The sequence below is a fragment of the Cyprinus carpio genome, chromosome B16, assembly GCF_018340385.1.
Source record: "Cyprinus carpio isolate SPL01 chromosome B16, ASM1834038v1, whole genome shotgun sequence".
Taxonomy (NCBI): domain Eukaryota; kingdom Metazoa; phylum Chordata; class Actinopteri; order Cypriniformes; family Cyprinidae; genus Cyprinus; species Cyprinus carpio.
The window spans coordinates 4,613,876-4,629,552 of record NC_056612.1 but is presented as its reverse complement, the minus strand read 5'-3'; the positions used below and the strand labels follow the sequence as shown (position 1 = coordinate 4,629,552).

Genomic DNA, 15,677 nt, shown 5'->3' with positions numbered 1-15,677 from the left:
TGCATGTTCTTCCAAAAAAGAAAAATGTTTGGCTCTGTAATCTGTTTACTGAAAGTACTTTCCCTTTTGCATGACGTCACAAATCCACTAAGCATGACATAACACCCATGTTTCACAATCCAATCAATTTCCAATGGATTAAATTCAATCCCATCCTACCGCTTTCTCCCTAAATATCAGATTTTACTCTGAAATATCTTGGATTATGCAAGTACAATGGGATGCGACTTACATATGAGGACTGTTAGTTTGTAGAAAAGTGTTGTGCTGCATGCTGATCATAACAGAAATAACTGGACAGACGTGGCAACAGCATATGCTGTTCAGATGTATATTTATATTTTTTTACATGGTTTTAAATATTTAAAAGAATCCACTGTTGAAATTCCCTGCATATATATATATATTGCTCCATTAAAAGGCATTTCATGCTGGTGGAGCAGTCGCCGTCCATATGAGGAAATCCAGTCCTGTTTCCAACCTGCTTTTCATTGATCCTGAAACATTTCTCTCACCGATGAGGAGAAAGAGCAGTTCAGGGTCTTCAGGTCATGCCCAAATTCTTCATCTGATCTGATTCATAAGAATTCAGAGCTCAAATTCACACTCCAGAGCTGATACTTCAGTTAAAAACATGATGCCAAACACCGTCATTCCCATTTCCATTATTATTTCCAATTGATTCAAACAATTTCATCGATTCACATCATTTTTTAAGTATATAAAATGTCACGTTTAGGTGATGGATACACTATACGCTAAATGAATCCTGGGAAGAGAGACTGCAGGAGCAGAATCACTCCAACCACCATCAGACCGCAGAAGAACAGCACCAGCCACAGCGGGAATGACCCTGAAGCAGAAATATAACAGCATTACTGACGCATCAGCAGTCGCAATATACAGTGCACACAAACAACAAGTTGTTCTAAATTACAATCAGGCAGTTGAGATTTGCTATATAGTATATATTGTTTTACGTGGTTTTTGGTTAGTTGGTGTTCTGTGTGTGAGTTTGAAATGTCCTATTTGGCATCTTGTATATGTGACCCTGGAGCACAAAAGCAGTGTTAAGTCTCTGGGGTATATTTGTAGCAATAACCAAAAAGCATAGTATGGTCAAAATTATCGATTTTTCTTTTATGCCAAAATTCATTAGGATATTAAGTAAAGATCATGTTCCATGAAGATATTTTGTAAATTTCCTACCGTAAATATATCAAAACTTAATTTTTGATTAGTAATATGCATTGTTAAGAACATCATTTGGACAACTTTAAAGGCCATTTTCTCAGTATTTTGATTTTTTTGCACCCTCAGATTCCAGATTTTCAAATAGTTGTATTTCAGTCAATTATTGTCATATCATAACAAAACATACATCAATGGAAAAATTATGTATTCCGCTTTCAGATCTCAATTTTTACAAAATTGACCCTTATGACTGGTTTTGTGGTCCAGGGTCATATATTTGATCTGATCCCAGTGATTAGTGAAAATACAGATGTGAATTGTATCCACATTAGGGTTCATTTCATTCAGTTTTTCGTCTTCATGCAGATGAAGTTGGACATGTATGAATACATATATCTGAGGGCATCATACTTACTCCGGTTGGACACGGCATGCATCTGACAGCGGCTGTCGACGGCTACGCTCAACATGACCACTTCATTATTGCCCTTCAAGGCTTTACTTTTAGGAGCATCAGGAAGGAACGTCAGGTCCGTGACGACAATGCCGTGAGTTTCCTGGATATAGTACAATTTCTGGAGGGTCGATCAGAAGAGACGTCAGTAACAATATTTGACAATATTACTGTGATCAATCAATCAATGCTGCCTTAGAATTTGGCACAAAAGAAAGCGTCTTGAAATTTTTCAGCCTTAAAATGCTAAGCCTAGAAAAGCAGCTGAACAGGTTGATTCTGCTGTTTGTACCTGCAGGGAAAACGCTATATAGACGGCCACGGATCCCGTCACCGTTCCAAGACCAAGAAATGTTCCAGAGTCACTGAGGAATAATAACACACAACCATTAAAACATACTGATGATACACCTTAACAATGAATTACGCATGAGAGATGCAGACATGTCCCCTCTACCTCGCTGCAAGACAAGATATAACTTCATTCCCACAAGGCTTCGTGAGCAGCGGCAGGAAAGCCCATCCGTCCCATTTGGTGATGTAGCACGGAGGGGGTTTGCGGTCCCGTTTGTGGGGGATTTGGACTGTATAGAGTCTTAAAGTATCTTTCTTGTCCTCGACCTTTGCAAACCTAGGTTTGAGCAAGAACATAATGACAAAACATTAGCGAATCCGACAGCTCCTGGTCCGTTACCAGCAGTCTCATTATTTATGTACAGCTATAGTGATGCAAATCACATGTGTTTTAACTATTAGATTTATTAGTTAATAATCTCCTGTTGTCCTCAAACATAGAAATCTATTATTATTTATTTAGAGCTGCTGTTGTAGTTGTATTTGTTTTTTTTTGTTTTTTTACTGTTTTGGCTTGTACACAGTGCTTGATCTCTGCATATTTCTCTCCTGATTCAGACAAGACGACTCTTTCACTGGAGGAAGTGTTATTATGGATTATGGACTTCATGGTATTCAGCCAGAAGCGACAAATTGCTGTAATGACAAATTTGCTACACAGCTTTTCTCTCATGAGGTGTTAATAGATGGACTGAAATTAAAATACTACCATTTCAAATAAATGCTGTTCTTTTGTACTTTCTATTCATCAAAGAATGCTGAAAAACTAAATATATCATGGTTTCCATGAAAATACGAAGCAGCACAACGGTTTTCAACACTGATAATATTAAGAAATAGAAGAAACAGTCTTAATATTAAGAAATAGAAGAAACAGTCGAGCGACAGATAAGGACAGCAGTTTGTAAGTGTTTTTGCCTCGTTTTCTCATTAGACTACTGCACTATAAACTTTTGCTAAGGAAACTTTGCTTTAATTACTGTGTGTCTTTTTACCCTGGTAAATACGTGTGAAGTGGCGTTTGGTTTTGCGTTTGCCTATCGCGGGACTGGACAGTTTCGGTCTGCTAAATAGAGAGGCGTGACTAGCTGACTTCAATCACAGGTAATCAGGCAAATATATATGTGGTAGGTGTCACCGCGGCAGCGGTCGCGGCAGCCCTTGTGTGAAGCCTCCTCGTGTGAAGACCGACGAGTGTAAAGACCATCGACTCTACCTGCGCGACTCCACCGAGCAAGGACAGACGACAGGGCACTTGAGTATTGCGTTTCTCCCCTTCAATTTTTGTACAGCTCTTCCGCAATTACTTATTTTTGGTCACTTGTAGTCACTATGTGCTTTCAGATCTCTACTATCACTACCAACACTCGGAGAGCACGCTAAGTACGCCAAAGGAAGGTCTGCCCAACAAATCTAAAGCCTGTCCCTCTGACCTCTACTACAACGCTCTCTATTCCAGTTGGTCTCTGGAACTGCCAGTCCGCTGTTAACAAAGCAGACTTCATTTTTTCTATTGCTACTCATTCCGGTCTCAGCCTCATGGCACTGACTGAGACTTGGATCAAACCTGAGGACACTGCCACTCCCGCAGCCCTCTCTGCTAATTTCACTTGTTCCCACACCCCTTGTACGACTGGGAGGGGTGGAGGTACTGGTCTCCTTATATCGAAAGATTGGAAATTTGATCTTCAACCACGACCTACAGGTAACGGTTCATTTGAATCACATGCTGTTACTGTAACCCACCCTGTTAAAATCCACTTCGTGGTCATTTACCATCCCCCAGGTCAATTGGGAAACTTCTTGGAGGAGTTGGACGTGCTGCTATCAAACTATCCTGAAGATGGTACTCCTCTGGTACTGCTTGGTGACTTCAACATCCACCTAGATAAACCCCAGGCTGCTGACTTCAACACTCTGCTCGCCTCATTTTATCTCAAGCGAATCTCTACTACAGCGACTCACAAATCGGGCAACCAACTGGACCTCATCTACACGCGCTGTTGCTCAGTGGACAACTCTTTAGTTTCTCCACTGCACACCTCAGACCACTTCCTCATTACTGCTAACCTAACACTTACTCCTGAAGCGGCACACGCTCCAACGCGGGTCACCTTTCGACGGAACCTACGCTCACTCTCTACATCTCGCCTATCCTCTGTGGTTTCATCCTCACTTCCTTCACTCTCGCAGTTTTCAGCTCTGGACACGAACAGTGCTACGGACACTTTTTGTTCCACTCTAACCTCTTGGTTGTGACAGCTTCTGCCCACTGTCGTCTAGACCAGCACGCACCACCCCATCTGCCCCCTGGCTGTCCGATGTACTCCGTGAACATCGCTCTAAACTTAGGGCTGCAGAGAGGAAATGGCATAAATCAAGAAACTCTACCGACCTCAGTGTGTATCAGTCTCTACTCTCTTCCTTCTCTGCAAACGTCTTCACTGCTAAAACATCATACTAAAACCACAACAATCAACAACTGTTGTGACGCTCGGACACTCTTCAAACCCTTCTCTTCTCTTCTTAATCCGCCTCCACCTCCTCATCAAACGACTCTTACAGCTGACGACTTTGCAGTTTTCTTCACGAATAAGACAAGAACCATCAGTGACCAATTCTCCACACAGCAGACTGAGGATAAATTCACAACGACTAATGCTCACTCTTTCTCCTCCTCCTTCTCTCCACTCTCAGAGACGGACGTTTCCAAACTTATCCTGTCCAGTCATCCTACTACTTGCCCACTGGATCCGATCCCCACTCACCTCCTTCAAGCGATTTCTTCTTCAGTCATACCTTCACTTACTCACATTATCAACTCCTCTCTTCACTCTGGAACATTCCCTCAGCATTTAAGCAGGCTCGGGTAAGCCCACTGCTGAAGAAACCATCTCTAAATCCAGCACTTCTAGAACTACTACAGACCGGTTATCCCTTCTTCCATTCATTGAAAAGACACTCGAACGAGCTGTGTTCAACCAGCTCTCTATGTTTCTTGTACAGAACAACCTCCTGGACAGCAACCAATCTGGCTTCAAAAGTGGCCACTCAACTGAGACTGCCCTGCTCTCGGTTACTGAAGCCCTGCGACTGGCAAGAGCAGCTTCAAAATCCTCAGTACTCATTTTGCTGGACCTGTCTGCTGCTTTTGACACCGTTAATCACCAGATTCTCCTGTCCACCCTCAGAAAGATGGGCATCTCTGGAACCGCACTCCAGTGGCTTAACTCCTACCTTTCTGATAGATCCTTCATGGTGTCTTGGTGGGGTGAAGTTTCTAAGTCACAACAACTTGCTACTGGGGTTCCTCAAGGCTCAGTACTTGGACCGCTTCTCTTCTCCATCTACATGACGTCATTAGGATCTGTCATTCAGAAGCATGGCTTTTCCTATCACTGCTACGCTGATGACACTCAACTCTACTTCTCATTCCAACCAGATGACCCGACGGTAGTTGCTCGCATTTCAGCCTGTCTGAGTGACATTTCTAGCTGGATGAATGACCATCACCTTCAGCTCAACCTTACTAAGACTGAACTGCTGGTGGTTCCAGCTAACCCATCGTTTCATCACAACTTCTCTATACAGCTGGGTTCGTCAACCATAACTTCCCACCTTCCAGGACAGCCAGAAACCTCGGAGTTGTGATGGATCATCAGTTAAGCTTCACAGACCATATTGCTACAACGACCCGGTCCTGAAGATTTGCCTTATACAACATTAGGAAGATTAGACCCTTCCTGTCAGAGCTAGCCACCCAACTTCTTGTCCAGGCTCTTGTTCTCTCCAGAATGGACTATTGCAATGCTCTCCTGGCGGGCCTTCCTGCATGTACTATCAAGCCTCTACAACTGATCCAGAATGCAGCAGCAAGGGTTGTCTTCAATGAGCCAAAAACAGCTCATGTTACTCCTCTCCTCATCAGGTTACACTGGCTACCAGTAGCCGCTCCCATCAAATTCAAGGTACCTACAAAACGACCACTGGCACGGCGCCAACTTACCTAAACTCACTAGTTCAATCTTATGCACCCTCCAGAAGTTTGCGCTCTGCAAGTGAACGACGCCTTGTGTTGCCATCCCAAAGAGGTTCAAAATCACTCTCACGGACTTTTTCCTGGACTGCTCCCAGCTGGTGGAATGACCTCCCCGATCTCAATTCGAACAGCTGAGTCGTTACTCATTTTCAAAAAACATCTAAAGACTCATCTTTTTTCGCCTGCACTTAACCAACTAATACTAGTACTTACCTTTTTCTATTTTCTTGTCTATCATATTCAAAAAAAAAAAAAAAAAAAACCCTGGCTACGTGTCCTGTACTAGTATAACTGAGACTTGTCATAGCACTTGTATACCGTTGTTGTTCTCTCGTTGATCTGATTGTTTCTACTGTTCTCATTTGTAAGTCGCTTTGGATAAAAGCGTCTGCTAAATGATTAAATGTAAATGTAAATATTTTTTGAGCAGCAAATCAGCATATTAGAATGATTTCTGAACAACCATGTGACACTGAAGACTGGAAAATTCAGCTTTGCATCACAGGAATAAATTACATTTTACTATGTATCCACATATAAAATGTTTATTTCAAAATTAAATAACATTACAAAAAAATAAATAAAATAATAAAAAAATTGAAAAATTAAATACAGCCTTGGTGAGCAGAAGAGACTTCTTTAATAAGCATTTAAAAATCTTACTGACCCCAGACTTTTGAATAGTAGTGTAAATATACAATAACATAATAAGAATGTAACATTAAAGACAATAATAAGTCCAGAGGTTGGCAAACAACACATGCTTTCCCTGAGCTTCTGTTGAAAAAAAACTGACAACAGAAAAAAAAAGAAAGAAAAAAAACTGACTTTTAGCCTATTTATGAAAAGTGGCAGCTGTCAGGAAGTGCACAACTTGCCTGCATGACTTGTAGCGGTACATCTTCTCTGTGATCTGAGGCATGTTTTCATGCCAACACAAACCCACGGCCAGCTGATCGCCGCTCCACACGCTGCACTCAAAATCACGGCCAACTGTAACAATGTGCTACATCAAGAAAGAGAACACAACCAGCGTGAAATGCACAATAGAGAAGCCGTTCTTAATTGCTTAGTTGCTTTTTCTCAGTTCTTAATAACTAGAACAAATCTTCACAAAACACACCTTGTTATCAGGACTGATGTCTATATCCTCCAGCTCATCCTTGTGAGCTCTGAAGCTGAACTTCTCTTTCAAAGAGGGGAACTGGAGAAAGAAGAAACGAGTTGAGACAAGGACAGTGCTGATAAAAACCACACAGACTCATGGGAGACGCTCACCTCCCACACTCTGACGTAACCGTCGGCCCCGCCGCTCAGCAGAAGCTTGAGGTCGCCGCTGAAGCGCACACACTTCACACAGGGGTCCTGCGGGCTGAGGTCGGCCTGCACTGCTCCAACATCCTCCACCACCAACTGAGGAGAATCCTCCTTCATCTGCGCCACGTCTCCTCCTCCATCTCCGTTCTGGCCTTTCCTGCCTCTCTTCCTGGCTGCACCTTTATCCCCAGCCCCTATTGACAGGTGTCACAGGAAAAGATGACATGAAGGTGGGTATGCATGACCATTAACCCTCTGAAGTCGATTAACGCGTATACGCGTTTTGGGGTATTTTCTCCTGATAACCCCGAAAAGAACTTAAATTACACTTTCAGTTTTGATCGTACAGATAAGAGCAATACATCAATCGAATCTGTAAAGGGTCTACTTTTTTTTGTATACAGACATAATAACAACAAAACTTTGTGCACTTATAAAATAAAGATAACAAACCAGGAGTGCTGTCTGCAGCCTTTGTCTGCGCTGATCTTCAGTTACAAATGCGTCATTAAAATGAACTGTAACTCCGTGAATACTCAACGAAGAGACATGAGAGATATATCTATAGAAAGCCTGACATGTCTACTTTTAAACTAAACAAGTGCTGCCGAAAACAAATATTCTGTGATAAAGTAATCCATATGAAAACAACGCGATGTCCGTTTTTCACGTCTCCCTTCATTATCTTCTAATGCGACCACGCCCCCCGCGCCGAGCGCGCTTTTGAGATTCAAATGTTTCACTGAAGCGCGCGGCTTTTGAATACGCCCACACAACAGAAGACAACGCAGCGAGACTGTTCTTCAAGTTTTTTTTATTTTACTGTTTGCTTCGCGATGAGAGGAATAAGACATAATTCACCCCAAAAAGATGTGATGTGGTTGAGGATTTGAGATTTGGATTTCCTCAGAAAAAAGAATGAAGCACTTTATTCAGCAGAGATCATAAACATGAGTAAGTCTCTTATTTATTTATATACTTGTACTAGTTTTCACATAACGTGTAAACATTTTACTAGTTGGACTTTTTCCAAAGACTTTTTCCCAAACTATAATTCCTGACTAAATGTATAATCAAGTGAAATATTATGAAGTTTCAATAACAATATACACTACTATACCATTCAAAAGCTTGATGTAAATAATATAAATGTAACAATAAATGTAACTGTAACAAATGTAACAATCATTGCTGTTCTTTCAATTTATCCCCCCTAAAAAACAAACCTGAAAAAAAAATATTCTCAGCTCTTTTCAACATTAATAATAATAATAATAATAATAATAATAATAATAATAATAATAATAATAATAATAATAATAATAATGATAATGATGAAAAAAAAAACAATAAATGTTTTTTTGTAGAAAATAAGCTTGTTAAAAGGATTTCTGAAGGATTGTGTGACTGGAGTAATGATGCAAAAAATTCAGTTTGAAAGTCAGCTTTGATTTTTCCTAATAAACTGTTTAACTGCACTCACAAGTGAATATTAAATTATGTTGTGGGATAATTAAATATATTCTAAATAAACTACAAACATAAAATTATATACATTTATTTTGTCCTCACATTCTTTCTTGTAACTCTTCCCTCTCAGTGACACACCTGACTGAATGGCTCATTATGCAGCTCATTATGCAGGCCTTTGTCTTCTCAGGTGTGAATTCATGATAGTTGACGCCTACTCGCATATGACTTTTACCAACAAAAAGTGTTTTAGAAAATTTAAATCAATATATTGTTTTTCTGTAAGTGAGTAAACAAGATGATTTTCACATCATTTAGAAAAAAAAAATTCTAGGCTACAGGCTCCAGTTCTCAAAATTCCTGGGAACCAATTTTCTATATGTGTTTTTTATTGCCTTATTCAAGTGATTTAACATTTTTAGTTTTTCACTAACCACGCATAACATTTTTTTTCTCAAAAAACACAATCATGTACATACATACTGCTCACATATTATTATAGCCTAGTTTGTGCTGATTACAGTGAGATTAGACTTTAGCCATTTAGATATTTATAAGAAACTGAAAAAACCACAAATGTCAGGGCATGACAAAACTTCTCCAGGCCCCAAAAATACCCTTAGACTCCAGAGGGTTAATTCATCAATTAGCGTCTACTGACCATCTTTGGCTGCGGGTTTCTTCGCCTGTTTGGCCGCCTGCTGACTGAACCTCATCAGGGTGCAGTTGGCGTCCTGTCCCGCGGCGATCACGTCCCCAGCCAGAGACATGCACATGGTGGCTCGCGTGTCCGTTTCATGAGTGTGCAGCAAGGTGGCGCTGTGCACACCGCCGACCAGTTCCAGACTCAGGAAATGCTGCAACGAAAAGGTAACACTAAACACCCCATCATCAGTGTTGGCAAAATTTTCTTTTTAAAGTAACTGTATTACAATATTGCGCTACTCCCTAAAAAAAGTAACTAATTACATTACTTAGTTACTTTTTATGGAAAGTAATGCACTGTGTTACTTTTTATATCTGGGCAGGGCTTGATTGTTTGTTTTTAATAAAAAAAATAAAAAATACACCTCAAGGCTGATTTATACTCAACGTGTCCGCAAGTTCGCTTGGGTGCGCGGAGTAAATATGACGTCATCGTGGTGTTGCCAGAAGTTCACTTTGAGTGCGCGTGAACTCACTTCGCTTGGCAGTATGCACGGCCTTTTTTGTAACTTTCCGCGCAGCTCCGCATCCAAGATGCACGAGTTCAGGGTGAGTCTAGCCGAACATGCACGTCTATGTAGGCATTTGTGTGAAACAGAAGCAGTTTAATATGAAATTCAAACTCCATCAAGTGCTTTTTGACGCTTTGACGGAAAACAATGCATAGTTTTTTTATTATTTGAAGTATGTTTTATTTTTATTGTATAAAAATAGAATTAGAATTAATTTAGATACTATTATTACACTGTTTGCTTACACAACACGACGGTTTTAGAGGACAATTACTCCTCGTCGCCCTCTGTCGTTTCAAAGAATAGTACAACGGCGAACGCAACAAGTATAAAAGCCTCGTCCATTTGGGAACGTGCACGCAGTCAGCAGAGGCTCACGAAGCGGAGCCAGGTGAAAGTTTAAATCCCGCTTCAGGCTGAAGGAAATGTAAATCCACGTCTGTACAGTAGAGGGCGCAGCTTTTCTCAAATTTGGTGCTTCTGTTTACATTTTTCTGGATTGCATTTTAATTGTTAAAATAGAATGAAGTAATCTAACAAAGTCTAACTAAATCAAATATTTGATTATTATTCTTAACAAATATAATTTTTCTATAAAACAATAAAAAAATCATTAATGACTGAATTCATTTATTTGATTATGTGAAGACAAATGAAAAAGATTATTTGAAGGCTATTCATAATTCAGAAGAGTCGAGAATATAAAGCACCTGATTCTATATTGTACCCATAGACTGTTTAAAAACATGGAGGTAGTGTCCGTGGCATCACCTGTAGACTCCTGAAGAGCGTTTTTGAAGCTCAAAGTAGGCGGAGCCTGCCATTGCCATCTTGGCAGCGCATCACTCCCGGTTAATCGAAAATGGGCAAAAAGGCGGGAGCTGCTTGCTGAAGCCACACCCACCTAGCTCGACGGCAATGTTAGCCGTGGCAATCCACCTGTCACTCAAGTGGCCACGCCCTTAACTTTGCAGAACTTTAAGGCTTAATATAATTTAAACGGATGAGTTATAAAAAAAATTCACCCCCCTCACAGTTGAAGGGCAAAATTAGCTACTGTATATAGACGGAAATCATTTTTGAATCAGGCTGTAAACATGTTTTTTTCTGCTGTAAAGTTGGTCATTTTAACATGGGGAGTCTATGGGACTGACTCCCTTTTGCAGCCAGCCTCTAGCGGCCAGTCCATGATTTACAGTTTAAGTCACTTCCATATGGACTTCACGAGAGAGCGGGAGGTTGCCGCTTGGTTGTACCCTCATAATAATACTTTATATATCCTATGTAAAGAACATAAATTACAAATATGCAATTACGTTGAATAATTAATTACGATTATATAATCAGGCTGTTTTGCACATGTGTATGGCCATGTAAGTCATTTGTGAATTTTTGTTAGAGACAGTACCATTCCATTCTTGATCCCGGTCTTGGACGCGCCTCCTCCTCCGGCTGTGATGATCAGGCCGGTCTTGGGCTCGATTCTCACAGTATAGAGAGGGAAGGGGGCTCTGTACAGCTCAGGCGCTCTCCGTTTACCCATGCTGCTCTGTGAACTCTGGTCTGAAAGTAAGTTACTGATTGTTACAGACAATTCTACAAAAAAATAAATAAAAAAATAAATACACAACTCAATATTATTGTCCATACAACTGTTAGTAATTCTGTAGTATATATAATGTGCACAGTGTACAAATTTTTTGTATGAATGCATTTGGGTCAAAGAAGAAAAGTGGTTTTCAAGCATCAAAACAATAAAAGTTTAATACGGCTTTACATTTTATTTCCATACATTAGAATGTGTTCTGTTTAATTTTTATTTTTTTTTTCAGAGAAAAAAATAGACTCTTTTATATATTTTAATAAGTACAGGTCAGAATAAGTATGTTGTTTCATCACTTGCTCACTAGTGGATGCTCTGCAGTGAATGGGTGCCGTCAGAATGAGAGTCCAAACAGCTGATAAAAACATCACAATAATCCACAAGATGCATGTTTGCAATAAACAAATCCATCATACATAATGCATTTTGAACTTCAAACCTTTGCTTCTGGATGAAATACAAGTCTATCCATAATATTGCATTCTCCAGTAAAAAAAAAGTTGTGTCGTCTGAATTAAGTGAGACATAAAATGTCTTGAAAATTAGAGATTTGTTTCTTATAAACACAGTTTTCCACTTTACAAGCTGTTAACTGATGGACTGGAGTGCTTTGGATTATTGTGATGTTTAAAAAACAAAAAATGACCCTCAATCTAACACAACCCAATCAAATCATAACATCCATTTCAAATACACCGATACAAAGCAAAATTTCACCAAATCTTAACAAGAAACAAACTCATCAACATCTGGGGTGTTCTGAGGGTGAGAAAACGTTCATGTTTGATTAAACAGTAATATAACTGAAATAAACTTGCACTGACATATCTTAAAATATGTGAGTGTCAACGATTTGTCTCAAGATGCACACTGTGTCCTAAGAACTTCTTTCTGACAGTATACACTCTTATACACAGACAGACTTCAATTACAACACATATTAATCCTTTCCATTTCCGTTTCCTTCATCACTTCAGTTTTCCAGACACATCAAAACAGTGTAACGTTGCATCCTGCTCTAGAGAGACTCCTTCAGACAACGGATACAAGCAGCACTGCACTGATACATTCGGTTCCGTTTTTCTTTCGTATGTGTGCTGTGTTCGCGCTCTCTCTCTCAGACTCGAGATGTGTGAGGAACTGCACCTGTGTCTGTGGACGCGCTCCAGTCTCTTTCTCCAGTGATCCCAGTGTCTAGTGGACATGCCACTGTCTTTTCCCACTGGATGTGTCAAAGAGCCACCATCTACTTCCTCAGTTTCCCCAGATACACGTCAGCAGAGCGTCACATCCTACGCGCCTGCGTGCATGGCGTCAGACGCGCAACCGTAACGAACCTAGTACCAACGCTACACTGGAAGTTTGGAGCAAACTGAAGTGATTTGTGCATTAAGCGAGGTTGTTAAATGTAAAATAAACACACCTACCGAGCTTTAATCAAGCGCTTAAGGGAAATTCATAAATAAATATTTTAACAATGAAACAAAATGTAATCAATTACTTTAATTCAATTTAATTTCATACTTAACTATAACATACATATATTATAAAGTTATTAAAAAAACGAAATGAAATATAATATGACTACATAATGAAAATAGCAAATACATTTTTAAGACTTTTTATATATAAATAGTAATTTAAAATCTAAATTTAGACTAAATATTCTGCTCAAATTCGTTACTACTCTACAGTCCATGGCAACCCAAGCCATTTTTAAAAAGGTGGTGCAATTTTGAAATGGTTAAATAAATAAATAAACAAATAGGCCTACATAAAATTAAGTAAATTATTTCTAATTAAATGTAATACTTTAAGTAGATAATAAATCTAATTCAAATACAATATCAAATTTGAAAACTGAACAAATTAAATCATTTATATGTGACTGAAATTATAAGAATAGTATAAAATGAATTTCATTCATTAATTAATATTACTTTAGAAGTACTAGTGTACTCTAGCTGGCAATCCGAGGGTCTAAATTGTCAAAGCTGTTCTCAAGCTGAGGAGCAGACAGGCAGCTGCCAGGAAAATGTCTGTATTCAAATGATATGCATAAAATACATGTTTGTAGCACAAAATGGTGTTATATGCAAATGGAAAGTGCACAATAAAATCTAACCAGGTGACATGCATCTTGCACTATACTTTTAATTTCATATTTAATTTTTCAATTTTAAATGCATTTTAGAAATCACCTCCTTTACTACATGCAAAGCACAAGCACATTTTTGTCAAAGTGAGTTTTATTGTCATTTTCCTTTTCAGAGAGAAAAACGAAACTGTGTTTTCTGGGAAATCGTGGCGTGACATCAACATTTGAGAAACATTATTTACAACAACCCAGAAGCACAATGATAGAGACTAATATATTAACCCCCTGTTCGCCCTCCAAAGACCCTCTGTGCAGTTTCATACTGCACTGTTTGAATAAAACAGCTTATCACCTGGATTTTAGCATAGAACTGGGCAATGCTTGTACTAGAAGAGGAGCAGAAGAGATGATGACTAAACGAGGTACTAAAAGGTCAGTTTCTTCACTCTGCTTCTCCCTGAAGCTTTAAAGTCCCAAACTTCCACATGTATAATGAAGTACTAGATAATTGTTCCCCTGTGAACCTCTGAGGCAGAGCGAATTTAATAATTACCATGCTCCTGGTCTCCCTCAGGTTCTCTTTGTGTACTTAGCAACAAGAGCCTGGGAATATATATTAATTACCGTAAACGGCACGGTCAGGATGTTAGGCCTATGAAGCGCTTTCATAACAGAGGAGTTTGCTCGGTGATAATGTGATGTCACATTCATGGTTGAGGAGTGCGAGGTGATGTGATGTGTTTGTCAGGCATGATGTGATGTTGATGTGTTCTATCTATGCTTTATAAAGGTCAGCTGTCTGACTATTGATTACTTGTTCAATAAAGGGTTACAGTGGAATAATCAATATGACCCTGAGGCGATGTCAGACAGTCGTGTCAGTTTTAACAGTAGCGAAAACATGACATTTTATGTAATGTTTTTATGATAAAAATTAAACCAAGCCTTTTAAAACAAGCCTAGAGCTAGATATTGGTCCACAGCTATCTAAAAAGGCATACATTTAGCCAACTTCCCTTTGTGTGTGTTTTATAGGCTATTATACATTTACAGACTTAATTGTGCGGTTTTGTAACTTCTCACTCCTTGTTCTAGAACCTAAAATGTGCATTTATGCATTAAATTTGAATTCTTTTGCAAGTAAATTAGTAATATGCTTTGTTTACACCGAGAGTGTTGAGAGTTTTGTTGAGAATACATTGAAAAAGCCCAATTTTATTCACATAGTGTTGCATTATATATCTATAAAAACTCCCTATAGGTTTTGTAATAAGATGGGCTGCATATTTTTAGCTGTTGACACGGGCTGGCCTGTGTCCTTGCTCCACAATCCGTGCCCACGGAAGGGGGTGTGAAAATGAGGGGGTGACATCGACGCGAGTTTACAGATCCTACTATAGAGAAGGTCACGCTCATGAATATTAAGCAAGGCGCGTGATTGGACGCTTCCAAAGATACGTCAGCACAATCGAATGAATATTCATGTAGCGATCCGTCGCCATAGTACGATTGGTAATTTTCGTTCGTAGAGTGGAGAAGTCTGATTCAGTTAAGCGAATCGGTTCGCTCGAATTAGAGAGTCGATTCAAACGAGTCAGAGATGAAACGCTTTCTAAAAAGTCGCGCGCGGCATTTAACGTCCAGTTATTTATTTTTTATTTTTTCGTAGAAACACAAATAGCCTAGTTTGCCTTTATAACTTGTGATTGCATTACAGAGACTGATGTTTTAATATGACAGCAACGTCTCACTTACAGTCGAACTGATGAAGGGGATATGACATTTTCATAAATACTGCTATTAATGATATGTTTTCGATTACGAAATATAAATAGCGTTTGGCGTTATTTATGCTAACATTACATATGTAACCTATATGTCAGCTTCACTCGTAACTTTCTCCATTTAAACCGAATTATTCACGAAAGCCT

At 39.3% G+C, this 15,677-nt stretch overlaps 1 protein-coding gene across 1 annotated transcript; it reads right to left on the bottom strand.

The window, feature by feature from the left end:
- Positions 1-304: 304 nt before the first annotated feature.
- LOC109090727 (prolactin regulatory element-binding protein-like) lies at positions 305-12,952 on the bottom strand. The gene is made up of 10 exons (XM_019104567.2): positions 12,795-12,952; positions 11,454-11,608; positions 9,490-9,685; positions 7,320-7,552; positions 7,165-7,245; positions 6,920-7,047; positions 2,106-2,279; positions 1,941-2,013; positions 1,610-1,769; positions 305-853 (listed from the first exon to the last, which is right to left on the bottom strand). Exons 2-10 carry the CDS (start codon positions 11,586-11,588, stop codon positions 759-761), a joined length of 1,275 nt encoding a protein of 424 aa, XP_018960112.1. The 5' UTR covers positions 11,589-11,608; positions 12,795-12,952; the 3' UTR covers positions 305-758.
- Positions 12,953-15,677: the final 2,725 nt, after the last annotated feature.

Excerpts from the sequence above, each read along its gene's own strand:
- LOC109090727 (XM_019104567.2), bottom strand. The coding sequence starts at position 11,588 with ATGGGTAAACGGAGAGCGCCTGAGCTGTACAGAGCCCCCTTCCCTCTC. Across the intron at positions 7,553-9,489 it reads GAAACCCGCAGCCAAAGATG|GGGCTGGGGATAAAGGTGCA; the intron begins GTCAGTAGACGC and ends ACCTGTCAATAG. Across the intron at positions 2,014-2,105 it reads ATATCTTGTCTTGCAGCGAG|TGACTCTGGAACATTTCTTG; the intron begins GTAGAGGGGACA and ends ATTATTCCTCAG.